Source organism: Miniopterus natalensis, chromosome 18, assembly GCF_054644295.1.
Source record: "Miniopterus natalensis isolate mMinNat1 chromosome 18, mMinNat1.hap1, whole genome shotgun sequence".
Taxonomy (NCBI): domain Eukaryota; kingdom Metazoa; phylum Chordata; class Mammalia; order Chiroptera; family Miniopteridae; genus Miniopterus; species Miniopterus natalensis.
Genome location: NC_142098.1, coordinates 31,152,357 through 31,171,993, shown reverse-complemented (window position 1 = coordinate 31,171,993; position 19,637 = coordinate 31,152,357). Strand labels below are relative to the sequence as shown.

General features: G+C 44.6%; 1 protein-coding gene across 1 annotated transcript in view; it reads right to left on the bottom strand.

Annotated features, from left to right (window-relative positions):
• CDH8 (cadherin 8) overlaps window positions 1-18,299 on the bottom strand; it is a 130,030-nt gene extending 111,731 nt beyond the window's left edge. The window contains exons 1-4 of the mRNA XM_087827418.1: window positions 18,204-18,299; window positions 17,786-17,975; window positions 4,859-5,026; window positions 765-952 (exon numbers count right to left, since the gene is read on the bottom strand). Of these exons, the coding sequence (XP_087683544.1) occupies window positions 765-952; window positions 4,859-5,026; window positions 17,786-17,975; window positions 18,204-18,299 (642 nt within the window). The remainder of the gene's footprint in view (window positions 1-764; window positions 953-4,858; window positions 5,027-17,785; window positions 17,976-18,203) is intronic.
• Between the last annotated feature and the right edge of the window lie 1,338 nt (window positions 18,300-19,637).

Genomic DNA, 19,637 nt, shown 5'->3' with positions numbered 1-19,637 from the left:
GGGAGAGTAAACATAGAGGAAAAAGGAAAAGCCATTTGAGCCCTAGCTGGTTTGCTCAGTGGTTAGAGCTTTTGTTGGCCTGAGGACCGAAGAGTTGAGGGTTCAGTTTCAATCAAGGGCACATACCTCAGTTGCAGGCTCGATCCCCGGCCCCAGCTGGAGCTCATGAGGGAGGCAGCCAGTCGATGTGTCTCTCTAACACCGACGTTTCTCTCTCTCTGTCTCTCCCTCTCCCTTCTACTCTCTCTAAAAAAATCAATGGAAAAAAATATCCTCTGGGTGAAGAGTAACAAAAAACAAACCAAAAAAAAGCTATTGAACTTGACCACCTCTGTGGGCAAATGAGGCTTCTTTGCATTAGAAAGCCTCTTCAGAACCGTAGACAATATGCCTCAAAATAATTTTTTCAAAGACTAGGACCTGTCTACCGGAACCAGTCTGCATCCTTCATTGCTTGAGGGTTGCCTTTCAAGTGTTGACTTGCCTACAGATCCCTGCGGCTTAGGAACGGCAGCCTGGTGTAGATGGGAGGGATGATGGGTGAGATGGGCAGCTGGCATCACCATGGTGACTTTACCAGAGCTTTAGCTGATACAGAAAACGGGGCCAAGGGGTAAGGGGTGTAAAATAAACTCTTTTTCACAGCTAAAGACGAGGTACGTCTATCAGCTCTAAGATGATGCCAGGAAGTCTACCCAACTCCCGTAAACCTCAAAACTCAGGTTTCAAAGAGATATTTTGAAACAACATCTCCCCTAGCTTACCTTTCTTAGCCTAATAATGCCATCCTGGGCTTGGGCATCAGAGGTGATTTCAAAGAGTGCTGTTCCATCTCCATCAATGATGTCATACGATGACTGTGCATTTTCTCCAATATCCAGATCATTGGCCTTCACCCTGCCGATGGCAGTGCCAAGAACCACATCTTCAGGTACTGAGAAGTGATACAGACCTTAGAAAAGAGGAGAAACGCTGAGCATTGCGCAGATTCCATTCGTCCATTCATTTATTTAGCAAACATTTATTGGGCACCTCCTTTGTTCTGAGCACTCCTGTAAATGCTTCCAATACAATGTAGGAAAGACAAAAAATAGTCCTTTTGTTGTGGAATGTATATTATTTTATTTTTATTTCTTACTGATGGATCAATTTTAGAGAGAGAGGAAGGGAGGGGGAGAGAGAGAAAAAGAGAGAGAGATTTATTTGTTGTTCCACCTATTGATGCATTCACTGGTTGATCTTGTATGTGCCCTGACTGGGGATCGAACTTGCAACCTTGGCATTATCGGGGAGATGCTCTAACCAACTGAGCTACCCAGCCAGGGCTTATAATATTTTAAATGAGTTAGAGACAAAGAATTCCCAGAAGAAGTAGTGACTCTTCTGAGATATAGAACTTATTCAATCATATGTTTACCAAGTTGGAGCAGAGTTATATCAGGATATTAGCGAATCTATGTGAATGTTCTTTCCAATTTATTGTACAATCACATTGGCTGCCCCTGGGGATATTCACTGTTGCCCAACATAAAACAGTAACAGAAAGATGCAGCATGTGACACACGGAAAATCACTTTTGAAGTTACCTTTATATTTACATGCTCTTAGACCATTTTTGATAAAATCCAATTACTCAACTTCTGCTGCGCCCTGCAGCAAGCTGTTCAGACACATGAAACAATCCTCTCGTTACTAAAGTCCTTCCCCATTGCTCTGAAGACCGGGAACCCTACCTTGCAAACTCTCTAGGCAAAATACAATTACAGCATAGGTCCCTTCTCCTCTGGGGGCAGTAAAATGTGGCTGATTAGTGACATCTTTATTCAAACCCCTTCAATTGTTGTCTTGGTGTTCCTGGTTGTCACTGGTGCAGGGGACGCTGTTGGGACCATAACCCCTGGCTAGTACCACTTCAGTGCATGCCTGCCCTGCATCTCACTGCCAACACCTGCATTTATCGGCCTGAGAGTCTCCTCTGGCCTTCAGATCTCCCCTGGCCCCTGCCTGTCAGACCAGAGCTGCCAGAGAATCAACGTCCCACAGAAGCAGCCCTCAGAAGCTCACAGGACTTACTATATAATATCCTGGGCTCCTCCCCTCTCGGGTAGAATATAATTTCTACTTTTTGGTTTTACTTGTTTATTTCCAGTTGCAATGAGATAAACTCCAGTCACCCACCGTGGTAGTTGGTTTGATAAGGCACATTACTGGCTCTCTGTCTTTGTCTCTCACACGCATCCTCACTTCCCTACTGGCATTTTGTGGCACCATCTCCAAGATAAACTAGTTAGAATCAAATTCTTGTCTCAGTGTCTGTTTCTGGGCAATCCAAGCCCAGACGGCCAGGACGTTTTAGTCCCCTTGCAACAAAAACAAGGGAAAAATAAACTCTCAGTGAACCATAAACCCAAAAGGAAACATTAAATGTGGAGGACATTACCTAATTGTAGTTTGAACTCAATCACTGGGTCCCTTGGATGAACTAAGGCTCAGCTTGCCCACCATAACAAGATCAGTTCAGATGACGGGTAAGGTTTTCTTCTGGCACTAACGCACTTTTATTTAATGATGGCATAAAAATGTCCCTCAGAATCATGAAATGATGGGCCTGGGGAACACGATGTTTTCCAAATAGTTTTGCCATAAGGTATGCACTGAAAATCACCATGCTGAGCTCAAGTCTCCCAGCGCTCTCATAATTGGTGTAATGATTCCATTTCCTTCAGACTTTAGATTCCAGGTAACGTTGGAGATGCTCCATTCAGGTGTGCTCATTAAGTAAATAAGCCAGCAAGGGACGTCACCTGGCCGCCAGTCCTGACTCAGAGAGCCTTTGGGAAACCAAGCAAATGGAACGTTTCTTTACCCATTTCTATTTCGCTCACTCCCATCATCTCCATCAGTGTGATCATACTTAACAGTTATTACCTCTAAGGAAGGGAACACTTCTGAACCTCATTTGCCACTGCTGAATTGAAACAATCCCTTTTCTGAGAAAGAAGACTTGCATATTAGAGCATTAACTGTAATGGCAGCCGGGAAGGAAATAAGAGATTGGGGATAGGATGGGAGAAAGGGTACCCTGCATTCCAGTAATGTCCTTAAGAAGGGTTGCATGGTTGCCCGATTGATCAATGGCCAGATGTGAAATTTCTCAGTGAAAATGCACCTTTTCTGTTTTTTCTACCTTGAGAGTTCTGAAGATAAATTCTCAAAGGTACAACTGCATCATTTTCAAGTCCCACCTCTGCCTCTCTCCCTCTCTTTCTCTCTGTTCTCTTTTCCCTTTCTCTCTCTCTTCAAAAACAGGCTCTCCTATGGCTTCTCCTCTCCCAGCCAACAGCATCAGCATGCATCTAATAGTCTCTCAGGTCAGAAATATGGTAACTCACCTCCTCAACGGAAAATGCAACCTATCCTTGGATTTTTGTTACCACCACCTCTCGAATATCTATCACAACCACACATGCTCCTCCACCTGCACTGAGACTTCCTGACTTGCCAGGACTGACATCACCTTTTGGGTGGAGAGTGTCTGGCCCATGGGCCATATAAGGCCCGCAAAATCAATTGGTCTGGCCCTGCCAAGGCAATCGCAGGCGGAACTCGAAATTCAATAAATCCAGGAGCGTTTTTCATAGCCACAATAATTTTGTATGAATGATGTTAGAAATATCCAATGGCCCGTGGCAGAAAAAAGGTCCCTACCCCTGTACATGGATGACTACAAGCCACCCCTTTACTGGCTGCAACGTGGAGGAGACACTGGAAAATGGCCAGCTTTCATTTTCTCTGATTTCCCTGGAATCAAATCCTATTACTCAAGCTACAACTTAAAATCTTTTCTTTCTCTCTCTCTTTTTTTAACTTAAAATCTTTTAATGCTTCCCAATGATGTTAAGATAAAGGCCCTGTACTTAAAATGGACCACAAATCCAACGGCCAACTCCTGTCTCACCTAACTCTCCAGCCCCTGTGCTCCAGCTGCTGTGAAACTCGATTCACTCCCACCCAGGCCCTACACCCTCCTGCCCAGGGCCATGGGCCATCGCTTTCCTCCAGGTGCAGTGTCCCTCCCCCGATGTCTTGGTTTCACCCTTCCTCAGCTCATTCCACCTCATCACTCACATCTCAATTCAAGAGCCTCCATGCCAGAAAGACCTTCCCAAATCATCTCTCTCCGGCAGCTCACTCTGAGAAATACCCAAGAGGAAAGGGGTTCTCTGAGGGGACAGGAGAGCTGGCCCATCATGACCGTCTCCCTGATTCTCTAATGGGGGCTGCCCAGAGGGCTGTGGAGAGGGTCCTGAGGCCGAGCATGTCTGCACCAGGGCAGGGTCATCGAGTCAGTGATCACCGATGTCCCCGCAGTTGAGGAAAGGTGTATATTTTGCAGCAAATGTACTGCGTATCTATCTGCCTTTTCCATCTCAGACGCTAGAGGTTTTGTTTCTTTTATACAAGAAGTGAGGCTATTGAGAGAACAATGTCTGAGGAGCATTTTACTCATTCTTTCAAATTTCCTTAATGGAAGGTACCATGGGACAGTAGAGACATTAGCACACATCTTGCAATAACGCTCGCTGGTTCTGATTCTCAGCTCCACCTACTTCACGACATGCTCGATACTTGGAAATATTTTCAACATCTTTAAAAATCTGTAAAATGAGGGATGCATTTAGTACCAAATGACGAGAGACTTGGTAGTTTCACATGTACATGTGAACGGCCACACCTTGCATACTATATAGCGCTCACGGACTGCGATCGGCTTTTTGGATGTTGCTGAAAATGAGAATATAAATTCAAATGAAAACATTGCACTTAGATTCTCATCCAGTGCAGGAAATTCACTTACTCTGGGCAAATTTTGGAGGATTGTCATTAACATCAGTAAGGGTGACTGTCAGTGTTGTGGTCCCAGACAGGCCACCGGAGTGTCCGCCCATGTCTTTGGCTTGGATAACCACCAGGTACTCCTCCTTGGCTTCTCTGTCCATGTTGGGGAGGGCAGTTTTTATAATTGCTGGGGGGAGGAAAAATGGGAGAATCACTTTTAGGCAGACAGCTCATTCAAAAATAAATGAGTGAACCTCACACACATACACAGACACACAAATACGGAGACACACGTGTACGCACAAGGTCCCACTCAGGTAGTTTTCTGTTTTCTTTTGGCATTTAGCTGGTGTGCGCTTGTGTTGCCAACACCAAGAAAGATCGCAGTCATACACAGCAGTGGGTAACTTGCAAAAATCAATTTTATAATTTTTTTTTAAACTTGCAAAAATATACATTCAAAAGTAAACTGAATGGCATGCTCTTCCTACCAAATTAAAGTATAAATCATAACACAGCCTCGTCTACCCAGGGAAGCCCTGGAAGTGAAAGAATCCTCCAATTTATCACAGACTCCAATCCCTCCACAACAGGAGTAAATACACAAATAGCTGGAAGGCTCCGAGGTCAAAGATAAATTATTCTGAAGGGCACAAATATGTTAGAGATGAAAGAGGTAAATGCATTATTACAATCAACTCAGAAGACTAAATCACCAATCAGAAGTAATACAGGCAAGTGTCTAAATCCTAAGGTACTGTTCAACTGCAGCTGTATTTTAATTGTTTAGTTCCATCTTCTCTATTGGAAAAGAAATTAATACTTGAGAAAAACAGACAGGTATAGAAAAAACAGAGCAAAGCATAAAATCATATGAAATAACATACAATCACCAGTGTAAAAATGTCAGTGTTTTTTCCTTCTCACACATTTTCAGGGTTTGGTCCATCTGCCTCTTTGTATGTTTTACCAGTAATCCAATTTTTCTTGCTAAAGATTTAAAATTTGCATAGATCTTGAACTTATTTTAAAAATATGCATTTTGCCCTCTCCCTACCCTTATAATTTTTTTCATAAATAAACATCGCTAGCAGATGTGTATAATTCTAAGGCCATCACTCGTACATGCATACAAATGTGCATGTGTGTAAATGCTTAACCACAAATATCATCGTGATATAGGCATTGTTCCGGGGCTTTATTCACCCATGGATGTCTTTGAGATACTTTCTTATTAGCACACAGAGGTCCAACTCACTACTTCTTACAGGTGCATCGCTGCCTAATTATGAATGTACTATGAACAACATCACAAAAAAGAAAATCAACTTCTTTTTTTTTTAATGGAAATTTCAGGATATGACTTGGAGTTGATCTGACGAAAAATATCCCATCTCTGACTTTCGTGACTTTCCAAGTCAGCAATCGTTCTAGGATTTAGACTCAGACCCCCTTCACTAGTCACCCTTGGGGAAGTCACAGAATATCCTGGGGACACTCTTTTTTCCCTTGAAAATGGGAGGCTCTACTACGGTGAGAAGGAAATAAACTACCACCACCACTGGTGCTCAGGAAGCTGAGCCGGCCCTGCTGGATTCCCAGGAACACCAACCGCAGAGTCCATTCAGAAAAAGAGATGGAAACAAATACATTTCAGAAGTTTCCCTGGAACTTCATTTTGAAAATCTAATCAGAAAAAGCAATGGAAGAGAGCAGCCCATTCTCCATGGATTTAATTCAATGCAGGGGCTACAACTGGCATTGGGGAGAGGAAATGGGAAGGCATGGGAATCGAGATGAACCCCCTAGGAGGGTTAAAGGGAAGGGGAGCCGTCTTGCTCGGAAACTGGCATTCATTACTCTACGGTGCGGAGACTGACTGCGAGGACAACTGTGGATGAGATAGATGGGTGATGATTGATGATAGATGATAGATAGATGATAGATAGATAGATAGATAGATAGATAGATAGATAGATAGATAGATAGATAGATAGACAGACAGATAGATAGACAGATGATAGATAGATAGATAGGTGATAGGTAGATAGATGATAGATAGATGATAGATAGATTAGATAGATAGATAGATAGATAGATAGATAGATAGATAGATAGATAGATGATAGATAGATAGGTAGATAGATGATAGATAGATAGATAGATAGATAGATAGATAGATAGATAGATAGATAGGTGATAGGTAGATAGATGATAGATAGATAGATAGATAGATAGATAGATAGATAGATAGATAGATAGATGATAGATAGATATAGATGGATGGATGGATGGATGGATGGATGGATGGATGGATGGATGGATAGATAGATGATAGATAGATAGATAGATAGATAGATAGATAGATAGATAGATAGATGATAGATAGATGATAGGTGGGTGATAGAATGGTCTGTATTTGGAGAAACTAGATTTCTCATTTATTTCTGGTGCTTCATTCCCCTGTACCTTAAAAGACACGGTTTTATCTTAAATTTATTCAATCAAATGGAGCTTTCCCCGGCGCAGTGGTTGAAGAATTTAAATCCCAGGCGGGCCGGAGCCCTCCGGGCGCTGCGCGGCTGTCCTCGGGCCCGCCTCGTCACCATCACCGAGAGAGCTGCTGATTAGGATCCAGTCTCAGGCATCTCAAAAATTTAAAACTCGCGTGTGTGTGTTTTCTTCCCATTGTCTTCGGTGTTATCGTTTGAGAAGCATTCCGTACCCCGTCACGAAGGCTTCTTTTTATAATTCCTGTGCTATCACCAGATTGAGAGGCTTCGTGAGAAAGGCATGGAGATGCTGATTAAGGCCTTTGTCACGGGGACGGCTGATTGCTGTCATTCTCTCGTCGTGGGCCCCCCGGGTTGGGCCGCTCCCAGACTGCAGACGATGGGAGACGCTGGGGAGACTCGGCTTTCGAATAAGGCTTGTGGAGCCCATTATCTTGGTTCTGAAACCCCTAGCTTTGTCATTCCCCAAAACGCTTGCCATTTCCATGTGCAATTATTACCTTACTATCTGTGACGGGGGGAGAGTTTATGGATAAGATTAAGTGGCACACATTCACTGGCAATAAGTCTTTTTTGGGGGGGTCAGATGCCTCACCCATACTTTCTGCTAACCATGGGATCTGTGCCAAGTGCTGCCAGGAATGAGGGGTACAGCTGCTTCAACACATGCCCACCTTATCCCTGAACAATGGCTTCAATGTAATGACTTCAGGCATGTCAAACCTGCACAAATAGATCACAAAGGAGAAAGTGACACATTAGAAAACTGTTCAGCCTCCACAGGTACAAAAAGCTCCTGCATTTTCCTCTCTTCGTGACTAGGACTATAAATGAGCTAGATGGGCGATGACTAATGATAGCTGATAAGATAGGCAGAGGGAGAGATAGATTGATAGATGATGCATAAAGAGATGACAGACAGACAGCCATCGATGGGTGGTAGAGCTGTCTGTGTTTGGAGAAACTAAATTACTCATTTATTGCTGGTTCTTTTGTAAAATATAACAATATAATTGGAAAGCTAATAGGTTCAATGTATCCATAATCAAAGGGTTATTTATAAACTTTGACTTGGAATTTTTAAAACTAAGAGCTTACTCCAAGGAAATTATAAACTTTCCTTTTTCACCTTTGTAGAGTGTGCTCACTTTTGGTATGATATTTTCCAAAAGCAAGCGATTTAACTATGTAATAATAGGCAAGTGTTAAGTTAGTGGTTAAGGTTACATAGATCAAAGGCATACAATATTAAGGAGATATGTAAACTTACGTTAAAAATGTATGTAGCAACATAAAATGCTGATAATAATTTCTAAATTTCATTTAAAAAATAATACCTGCCATCATTATTTTATATTTTAATGTGCTTATGCAAAGAGTGTACATAAAGATAATGTGATGTGTTTTTGTAAAGGAATCGAAGGTTCTCTTTTCCTTACAGTAAACTTCCCCAGTCTCTCCTGGCAACCGTAGGACTGCATGTGTTAGAAAAATGGGCTTTGGGGTTAGATACATGAGAACTTATTTTGGTAGGAATATTACCAGCCATGTGATCTTGGGCAGGTCACTGAAACTCGCTGAGCCTCACAAATCTCTTATGTAAAATGCTATTAAACGCTAAACAAGAGTTTCAGTTTGATATTATTACACGTGAGGTAAAAAGTCAAATGTGTTACTTTATACATGGATAGATATTATATATAGATATAGGTACATACACAGATATATATGTAAATATATACATATTTTGTATTTATATTTACAAATGTATACATACACATACATATGTATGTGCATATACCCTCATCAGATGTATATTCATATATAACTTTGTATTCATATTTTATCAATATATATCTATCCATACATACTTATGTAAATAAAATTTAGGCATTAATTCCATGTAATAATAAAAATAAACTTATTTTAAAAATTAGCAACAAAGTTTACGTTCTGTGATGCTAGGAGACCTGAACATCCCTCACCAACTTCATGTCTCCACAGTGATTTCCAGGTAAAAAAAACAAAACAAAACAAAAATTTGCATCCAAATCTCTACAAATCTCTCATCTTTGCCCACAACATTTTACACAGCACGTGGCTATTTAATAACTGAGATACAATGGACTCACGGCGTTGCGTTAGTTTCGGGTGTCCACCATAACCATTCCCGATTTGTATGTACACCGGATGCCCAGCCCAGCAAGAGCCTGAGCTTCCTTTGGCCTCCCCTCGTACTTTGGTGCCTCCACAACTTTGTGCGGATAACGCCGCCTGGGCCGCCCTTGGCCTCCTTGGGCCTCTCAGATGCCATTCATGTTTTCAGGTCCAGCCCTGACCTTGCAGAGGCCCAGGAGCCCTCGCAGGGAGAGCCGGCCACTGTCTTCCTTCCCACGGGGCGCCTTTGCTGGGAACGGCCCGTGGCTCTCACCTCTAGGTCTGTTCTCCGTTTCGTCGCTTCCCCGATGACCTCAGCCTGTCCCGAGAGTAAATGGCTGTGGGCGGGAACCGTGTCTCATGCATCCCCGGAACCAAACACAATCTCTGGCACACGATGGGGACTCAACCAATGGAGGAGGGAAGAAAGTAGTTCAAAGGAAAAGCCAGAAGGTGGGAGTCAGTGAAGAAAGAAAGGCAAAATAAAAATGGTAATGGGTTTTTTTCTAGCTGCTCTGGGGACTCAGCGCTGGAGGATGCAAACACTGGATACAGTTAACAGTCACCATATCTACAGGGACCAGAGACCTTTAGACACAATTACAACGTAACAGAGCCACTAAGTGAGGAGCAGGGCGTCGAGATTTGAACCTAAGTCTGCGGCCTTACGGCTGCAAGAAATGCCTGAGGGCTATTCCATCCCATCCTAAGAATCACATTTTTTTTTTTTAAATATGTTTTTATTGATTTCAGAGAAAGGAAGGGAGTAGGAGGGGGGGAGGGGGAGAGAGAGAGAGAGCGAAACATCAATGATGAGAGTCATTAATTGGCTGCCTCCTGCACGCCCCCGACTGGGGATCGAGCCTGCAACCCGGGCATGTGCCCCGGCCGGGAAGGGAACTGCGACCTCTTGGTTCATAGGTTGACCCTCAACCACTGAGCCACGCTGGCCGGGCCCAAGAGTCACATCTTAAGGCCATGCCAGTTTGCCAGAGGAAGGGCCAAACACTTGGGTGAGTATGTTTTGTAGACTGAAGAACCCAGGGGTTCTCCTTGTTTCTCTCGATACTTTACCCATTTCATGACTGTCATTTGAGCTACTTACTAAATGCCTCGGTATATATTCATGGTTCTCAAGAATCTTAGTTATAAACCTGAGTGAAATAATTACTCTCCTGTGGCCAAAAAAACCTCCACATCACGCTTAGTGCCATATTTTCCCAACAATCTCCTCCTAGATTATCGCAGCATCTTCACATGAGTCTGACAGATGTGACTTCTTTCACATAGATTTTATGTATATTTAACTCGACTCTCCCCGTTCGTGTTTGGAAACTGTTGCTAGAGAGCAGTAGGCTTGCAAGCTCTAAATTAGACCGTGAGGCTCTATCAAGTATCTCAATGTGTACAAATTGCTTCTTCGCGTGTGAATTTCCTGTCTCACGATGCAGTATATTCTTTGACTGAATAACTAGAACTTCTGCCTTCCCCCCACTGTGTGGCTCACATGCCTGTCTATATCCATATCCGTAGGAAATGAGATATAAAATAGTCGTGAGCGAACAGCGACGCCGTCTCTATAGCTTTGCCCACACTGCGCGGTGACTCCGGTGCCTGGGCCGTCTCTGGGTTCCCGTTAAGGGATTCCGCACAGGCCACCGCGTGCAGCACCGACACACCGCTGGCCGAGGGCCGATGCCACTCACGCTGCCAATTTCTTGTTACGTTGAAATACTTGCAATTATTCCTATTCAGAACTAATGGCCCCTCAATCAAGTGGGATTATTTCTGCGAAGAATTGGCTCTATTCTTTCCTTAGGCCGTAATTCCAACAACTCATCATACAGATAATATGTATGGGGGTGGTCTAAAGGAGCAGAGGGAAAGTCGCTAAAAACTGGATGTTTTCTCTTACAATTCAGGACTTCGGCGGAGGAGAGCGGCAGGGGTGTCCAGAGGAAGCACCGGCTGGGCGGTGGCTCATTGAGAAATGGAGCCGGTATTGAGACCTGAGTCTAAAGGACGTCAAGCAACTCTGTTCAGCTCTTAGAACCTCAGTCTCCTCGGCTGTTCGACAGAGATTTGAACACCTAGGTCTCTTATGCCATGAAACGGCATGTAACGTAGTTCACCGAGCGCAACAGAGACTCAGATTTTAAGTGGATCGAAGTGATCCCCCAGAGGCCAGGCTGGTACCGACCCCGCGCTCGTCCCGCTGGAACTTTCTGGCCCCAGTTCTCGGTCAGACACATCATGTCGTATTGACCACAGCCTGCCCATATAGTCAAGCAGAACGTGGCGTTTGAGGAGCCCGGGATTTGACATCACGCATTGGGTTTGATTTCTGGCCCTCATTAACCTGGGCAATTGTCCTAAGGCCTTCGAGCCTCTGTTTTCTTTTCTCTTCTGCTACACAGAGGTAGTGCTTACCTCAACATTGTTCTCGCTTTTTGTTTTCTTAAGATGATTATTAAGAAAGATAATGCATATTATTTATGCTATTAGTTAATATATATTAATAACATATATATTATGTTGCTATTTAGCCAATAATTAAATAGTACTTAGTGGATCACTGTTAGTAAGGCTATAACTACCACTGACACCACAGTATTGCTGAGTGATAGTGAAGATCAGTCCCAGTGAAAATAATAATTCTCCGTATCTCACAGAGCCTCCTTTGTGCCAGGCCCTGCACAGCTACAAAGTCTACGTGTGTTTAAGGTGCTTGGTATAGACACGGGCACACAGTAGGCATTCACCTGAGTAGCTACGATAATTATTATCTCTATCACCCCAACCTTACTAGTCACAACCATCCAGTTAGGTAACAATTGCTGTTTCTGCTCAACAATGAAGACATATGAACTTCTGTGATCTTGGTTAATTGATTTATATTCTGTGAGCTTCAACATGGCTGAGAGTCTAACAGACCTAATGCTCTTCTTTGCATTTCCCACTTCACCAACTTGTCTGTCCCACACCTTGGAGGTTCTAGATGATCCCGCATCGCTGACGTCAGAGTGCCCGGCTCGGCAGGTTTGCCTGCTGGCTTCACATGCTAGTCATTGCTGCTCTGCTCTGAGTAATTTCTAACCCAGAGCTGCAAAACCAACTCAGTGACATCACTCAGGAAATTCCCATCGACCCACTGACCCTGCTTGCAAGTATCTATAAAATGCAGAGAGTAAGTGAGACACTGGCAAAGAGGTTGCCTTTGCTGATAACATTTTCCCAATTAACTAACTCCTCAAACTGAAATTCTTAGAGAAATTTCCAGCTAACAAGTCATGCCTTTGCCCCACGGGTCATGGAGCATTCAGCAACCAATGACCACTGCATACGTTCTGTGTGTGGCTAGGTAGGGTCCCCATTTATAAAATATCATAGCCCAAGGCCCAGAGTTCAGGGACAACAAATTGCTTCCAATTGCTTTAACACCAGTCAGAGGGGCACGTCTACTTCAGCGAGAGGTCTGCTTCAGCGAGAGGCCTTTGGCCTGGAAGGGAGGGTCTCCCTTTAATCATGGTAGCTGCCCAAAAGGGCATCAAACAAGTGCTGAGGACTTGCCCCGTTCCTTTCAAAGTCAAGATCAGCAACCAGACGGGGCTTCACAATATTCTAGGGTTTCCTACCACTGCTACAATTATCCTGCTTTTTCTTACCAGTCAAAGCTGTGTATAAAACATGGAGACGTACAAAAGCGAAAAGAGTTCACGTGCTGAGAGGAGTTGCATGTTAGAAGCCCTTAACATTCGGACAACTTGATTCGTTTACAGGAATCCAAGGGCACAGAGCTCCCAGCTACCCCTAGATAACCTCACCAGTCCTTCTGTGCCTTTCAAGCCAGTGCCCCCCTTTGCTTCTCTGTTGCCGTTTGCAAGTTCTGCTTCTGAAACCCCCCTACATTCCCCTCTGGGGCCCTAGCTCTCTCTCTTCCCAGCAGAGTGACTTTCCTCCTTTCCTTCACATTCTCTCTCAAAATAGAATCGTCCCCGTTCTTTCTTCAGGCCACTTCTCCAACAGTGCTGCTGCGTGATCCCCTCACGGTCACATCGGTGTCCGTGCAAGACACCAGCTACCTTCCATTGCCACGGTGCTCGGCCGTTTTTCACTCTAGCTTATTATAATGAGTTTTAGGGGTGTTTTTTATTATTCTTTTTATCTAAAAAATTTTCTTTCGCAGCCCAAATGATTTGCACCCCTGTGGTCAATGCTCCCCTTTGTGGGCCACGGAGGGCACGTGGAACAATATGCCCCGGGCTCTATTTTGCACAGAGTAAGAAGTAGTGTCCCACAGTAACCCACAAGGAGTAAATCTGTCATCCCACAAATGTTTGCTGAGGACTTACTATATATCAAACACTGTGTCAGGCGCTAAGGATGCAGGGGAGGGCCCGAGTGGGTTCCCCGCACAATCCCTACATGCTAAGGATTTACCATCTACACGCCACAGGGCCGCCAGGCTCACACCTCGTTGGCTTCCTGGGCTCCAGCCTTTTCATTTGTAAAGCTGGGAGTGTTATGCTTACCTTGCAGGAAAAAAAAACAAACAAAAAAATGAGAGAGACATATGTCAGCAGCGAGAGCCGTTCAGTGTAAGTGGTTCTCAGAGGCACTGGCCAATTTTAACCATGATTAGCACAGGCCGTGGTGAATATGGAAATCCAGATCTGATTATGCCCCATAATAGAGAGGCAAGCACAGGGGACCGGATCTCCAGGTCCCTCCAGGAAAGAGATCATGAGACTCCCGTAAACAAGAGGCCGCTGACCTTCCCAGCAGGCAAGCCGGAGGCAATACCAGGCGGGAGGCAAAGTGAGGGAGGTGCTCTAGTTACCAGAGAGTTAACAGAGGGTTAGGAGGCGCAGATTTTCATGGATCTACTGTTCCCCTAGTGACAGTTGTCAAAATACATCAGAGCTCGGTTTCTTCAAATACATTGAGCGGCTTATGATTTTTAACTTCTACATTAAAATTTAAAAACTGTAACAAATAAGTACACCTTCCTTCCCCTGCTTATAATTTTAAAAATTACAACGCCCGCTTCTCTTTCTCTTTCCTGATTCTTAACAAAAGGCTTCTCAGGCTCCATTTACTCTGTAGAATTCTTTTTAATGTCTTTGTTCCAACAAATCGAAGGGAATGCCTATCTGGGGGACGCATATTTGGCGTGTGACTGCATGAATGAAGGGGTGGTGAAGGTCTACCTTCTCTAGATGTCTGCTTTCTCCAGTCCGATTCGGTGGACGCTCACTGATTACCTCTTATTTGCTAAGGATGAGGCCTGGTTGCGCAGACCGAGGTTCTCTGCATGTGTAAGATTCTCTGCAGCAGATGCCCGCAGTGGTTTAAAACACTACCTCCTCTAAGCTCTCGGTTGCTCGTGGTAATTACAGAACCTGAGGTTTCTACGGTTGTCTGTTTTTGACCTTCTCACAAGACACAGAATGCAAGCCCTGCAGTCCCTACCTGCGGATGTCATTTTATGCAGTGAAACGCTGAATAAAATGCCGTCTCTACAAGGAACCTCTGTGGGTGCACATGAGTGCAACAAACGTAAGAGAAATTATGTGAATCCGAGAAAACATTTTGGGCTAGGACAAAGGAATAAATTTACCTTCAAATCTGACATTTATGTTTCGGGTAACTTCAAAAGCATCACCTAGCCGCTCTCATCATGATTTCCCTGCATTAAATGAAAAACACTGAACCTTTCTTTCTAAGATGAGCCAAGTGTTAAATCACGGGAATGTGTGTGAGGTAGCCTAGAAGACACGCTTCTCCTACTCTTTCAAAGTACAGCATAATAAGCGACTTATTCAAGGTCACAGGACTAGGAAATCTGTTGGAATCCAGAATTTTTTAGCTCCGATGCCAGCATTTCTCTGGGTGAGCACATACGTAAGCAATAGTGCGCTTTTCTGCGCCCACACTTGTAAAGAACATACATTTGCTGAAAACGTATAGAGCAAATCAAAATATACTGTGGAGTAGATAGAGGAATACTGTATTGAGAATTACTAAGATCTTAAATTTTTTTCTCTCTTTTCCCCCAGGAATCATTGCTAAGTGATGGCCCCCAAGAGGTCCAACCATAAGGGGATGCTATTGACTCTTTCTGAACCTATTGGCCATCATTTCAATACCTCCTTGACTGATCATTTCATATTCCCAAAGTGTGAAATTATTTTTGTTGTTTTATATATTTAGAGGCAAATTTCGTAAGCCTCGCTATGTTTATGAACGCAAACGATCCGTTATTACGAAGGAATTCTAGGGGTCCATTTCTGGTATAACTGAACTTAATATTCAAAGAATTCTTACGTGAGGGAATCAGGAAGACAGTGTACAGAAAATCAACCTTCCTTCCTTCCTCAGTGGTCTTTCACACTCATGCTAACTTTGTCAAAATCCTTCAGATTTAACTCTGACTTCTCATCACAGCGGAGCGAGAGGAAAGGAGCCGTGTCACCCACTCCCACCATCTTTACCTTCTCATCTTTGCAAAAGATTGAACGATGCCACTCAAATCAGTGGCCATGGAGAGAGCACCTCCAACGAAACACGCGCTGTGCTCGGGGCTGGACACAAAAAGACAAATGAGGGACAGTTCTCAGGTGTGGAACAGCTCACAATCCAAAAGGTGAGGCCGGCGTGAGCGACTGTGCTGAAATGAAAAGCCACCCCGTCCCTCACAACACTCATCACCCCGCATCTGTCCTCCGCGTGCGCTTTTCTCATGTTAGCATCTCGCTGGCCTGCCCCTCTCTGTTAAAATCACTCTCTGAGGCTTTACGCTTCTTCATTTCTGTACAAGCGTCCCTGCTCCGGTCTTTTTCTCTCCCAAACTGTATGACTAAGCCCTCATTCAGTCTCCTGAACACTTTGGTCAATGCCGTAAGGCCAGATAGAAGCGATTTCCAGGATTCCTTGTTGTAAAAGGACAGCCCCGTACTGAGACTCTCAGCACCCGCCGGATCCTAGGAGCACCGTCGACAGCACTGAGATGTCTCTGCTCAAATGCCCAGTGACTAGTGCGGCTTCCCTGGCCAGCCCTTGCGAAGTACCAGCCACTGTGGCTGGCACCCCTCCTCTTACCCCGCTGTCAGCATCTCCGCCCACAGGCAATAAACCGACAGATTTCGCTCGTTCACCGGTGCTCACCGAGCCCCTAGAACAGTACCCGACGCACAGTAGGTTCTCAATACATCGTGATGTTTTTCAGCGACTCGATGCATGAATGAACATCTTTTGCTCGCACGAGGGCTTATGGGGAGCCTGACGTAAAAGCAAATGCGCACAAGGGAATGACTCCCCGCACGCCCCTTCTGAAGGTGTGCGGGGCCTAATTACAGCCGATTCCCCCACTTTCCCATCTCTCCGGCGGGGGAGGGGGGGCCTTCCGGCCCCAGGATGCTCAAGAGCCGGAGCAACAGGGCCCCACTTCCCCGGGAGGGGCGCGGTGTGATGAATGCTCGCCCGCGAGGCACGTCGAGCAGCGCGGGGTCACATCACTGTTGTCGCTTCCTCTCGCTCTTACAGAAATACGTGCACGTGTAAGATTTCAGCACCTCGACGTTTATGGAAACGGCTGCATGGGAAAATGAGACAGGTGGACTCGACGGCAGGTGCTGGCAGTCGGCGCGGAGAAAGACAGCCCTTTGTCCAGGCGACAGCCAGGCGCGCTGCAGGGACGATGCGGCAGCCGGGATCTGACGCGGGTGGGCTGGGAGGTGGCTCTGAAAGGCCACTTCCCACTCACCTCCCCAGGGATGGGGCCCGACAGCTGGGCCTCCTGGCCTGCATTCTAGCCCTGCTCCACCAAGATGCTCAGGGCAGGGCTGTTTTATTTTGTTTTTATTTGTTCACTTTTTGTGAGTGCCCTCAACGTGAACGAACTTCAGTTTTCCACCCAAATTCACTTAGACGCCAATGATCTACGTTACCCACAATTTCAGTTGGTGTAACCCAGGAATGAGAAATGCAAGACTCCAGGGGGTGGTATTTGGGTTAATGCTTTTCCACGAAAAGCCAAATTTTGTTAGGGAAGGGAACACAAGTAGTTGAGTGGAAATTACGTACCAAGCACGCTATGTTCTCAAAATCTGAGCTTTATAACAGCTCTAGAAGTAGCTGTGATCGGCCATCCTTAGAATAAAGAACAGGGTCTCGGGAATATGAACTGTCTCAGTGATGGGCACACGCTAGAGAACGTTGTGTGAGACAGACGTCGAGCCCAACGGCCCCTCCACAGCTCCCGGTCAGGGCCTCACAGGCCATGCTGTCTCCTCTGAAATTCTCAGCCACGTCGTGGCCCCTTTGGGCCTTTGTCTCAGAAACGCGGTGACCACTCAGAGGCTGAGCTTTGTTATAAGTAAGTGCACGCAACATGGAGTTCTGTTTGTCTTTTTGCTTCCTTTCCACAGTTTTCAGTTCCTTTTGATGACAGTCTTCAATAACTACCTGCCAGAGAGTGGGAGGCACCCTACTTTAGAGTTCACGCGAAATGTAAATAAGACAAATGCTGTTTTTAAGCCTGTATTTCCACATATCTGTTTTCCAGTGTGATAGAAATTGATGCCATTTTAGAACAGATTCCATTATGACAATTGTAATATTGTATTACTGCAATTTGGTGTACCTGGTAAACAGGAACTGGAACAGCGTGGGGAGGGGAGATTGCCTTCTCACGACTGAAGACTGCCACAGCTGCGTGTCCGCAGTGAGATAAAAACCTCGGCCGAGCACCACCCCTACCAACATCTTCTCTGCCTGATTGTCAACCATCCTTGTTCAGTTTCCTCGCAAGAGAAAGGTTTTAAAAATATAGTTGTCCCCCCTTATCCATGGTTTTGCTTTCTGCATTTTCAGGTACCTACAGCCAGCCCTGGCCCAAAAGTATTAAATAAAAATTCCAGGGACAAACAACTCATAAGTTTTCAATTGTAGGCCATTCTGAGTGGCGTGATGAAATCTCACACCACCCCACGTCACCCCGCCCGGGATGTGAATCTCCCCTTCGTTCAGAGTATCCTGGCTGTAGATGCCACCTGTCTGTTAGTCACTTAGTGATTTGCTTATCAGATGGGCTGTTGTGATAGCACAGTGATTGCGTTCAAGGAACCCCTGTTTTACGTTTTAAGGGCCTCAAAGCCATTTACATAACTTTTATTAAAGTCTATTGTTAGACTATTCTGTTTTATTATTAGTTATTGATGTTGATGGCTTACTGTGCCTAATTTATAAGTTAAACTTTATCCTAGGTATGTAGATATAGGAAAAGACACATGGTACATATATAGGGTATGGGACTCTCTGGGGTTTCAGGCATCCACTGGGGGTCTTGCAACCGATCTCCCTCAGATAAGGGGAGACTATTGTATGACTTTGTGAAGTTAATAAAACATGGTTGATAAGAATGATATTAAAGCATCTAAACTCAAGTGACTGGCCTGAAGCCACAGAGAAGGCAAAGTTCATCCTATAAGAACTAGATGGGGCGACGTGTTTACTCGGCCCATATTTGCAAAGGAGGGGTAAGGACCAGCGAGGTTTGATTCCAGCTCTTTGAAATTACTGCATGTTTTAGCTTTATTGTCTGAGGCCTGGTGCACAATTGTGTTTTCTATTATTATTGTTTGCGTCTGGGGTTGCTAATGTATACTCTGCTGAGAGCAAGAGCAAGGGCATCCGATTTGCATTTCGTTTCATCATGTAAATACAGTCGTTGTTCTTTTGCATTCGTAGCTCATGAATATTTGTTATTAAACAGCACAATTAGGCCACCTCGATTCCTGTCCTACGGAGATCCACCCCTGTCAGAGTGCAAAGGTAGCTCTGAGGGTAGATAATAAATACCACGGCAACATTACTGAAGTTAATGGGATGGGGAGGAAAGTTCCAACAGTAGCCTGTCACACGCAATAAAATTTTACTGCTCATGGAAACTACTTTTAAAGAAACTCTCCAAATATATCTATATATAAAAAAAAATCTACGTCATTATGGCTAGGCTCACATTTACCAACCAGCTCAAGCCTATTAACCTTATGAACACTAAAATCACTAATTTACTGAGTTCCACATTTCTGCTCCTCACGGTCATATAAAAAAGCCTAGCTTGTA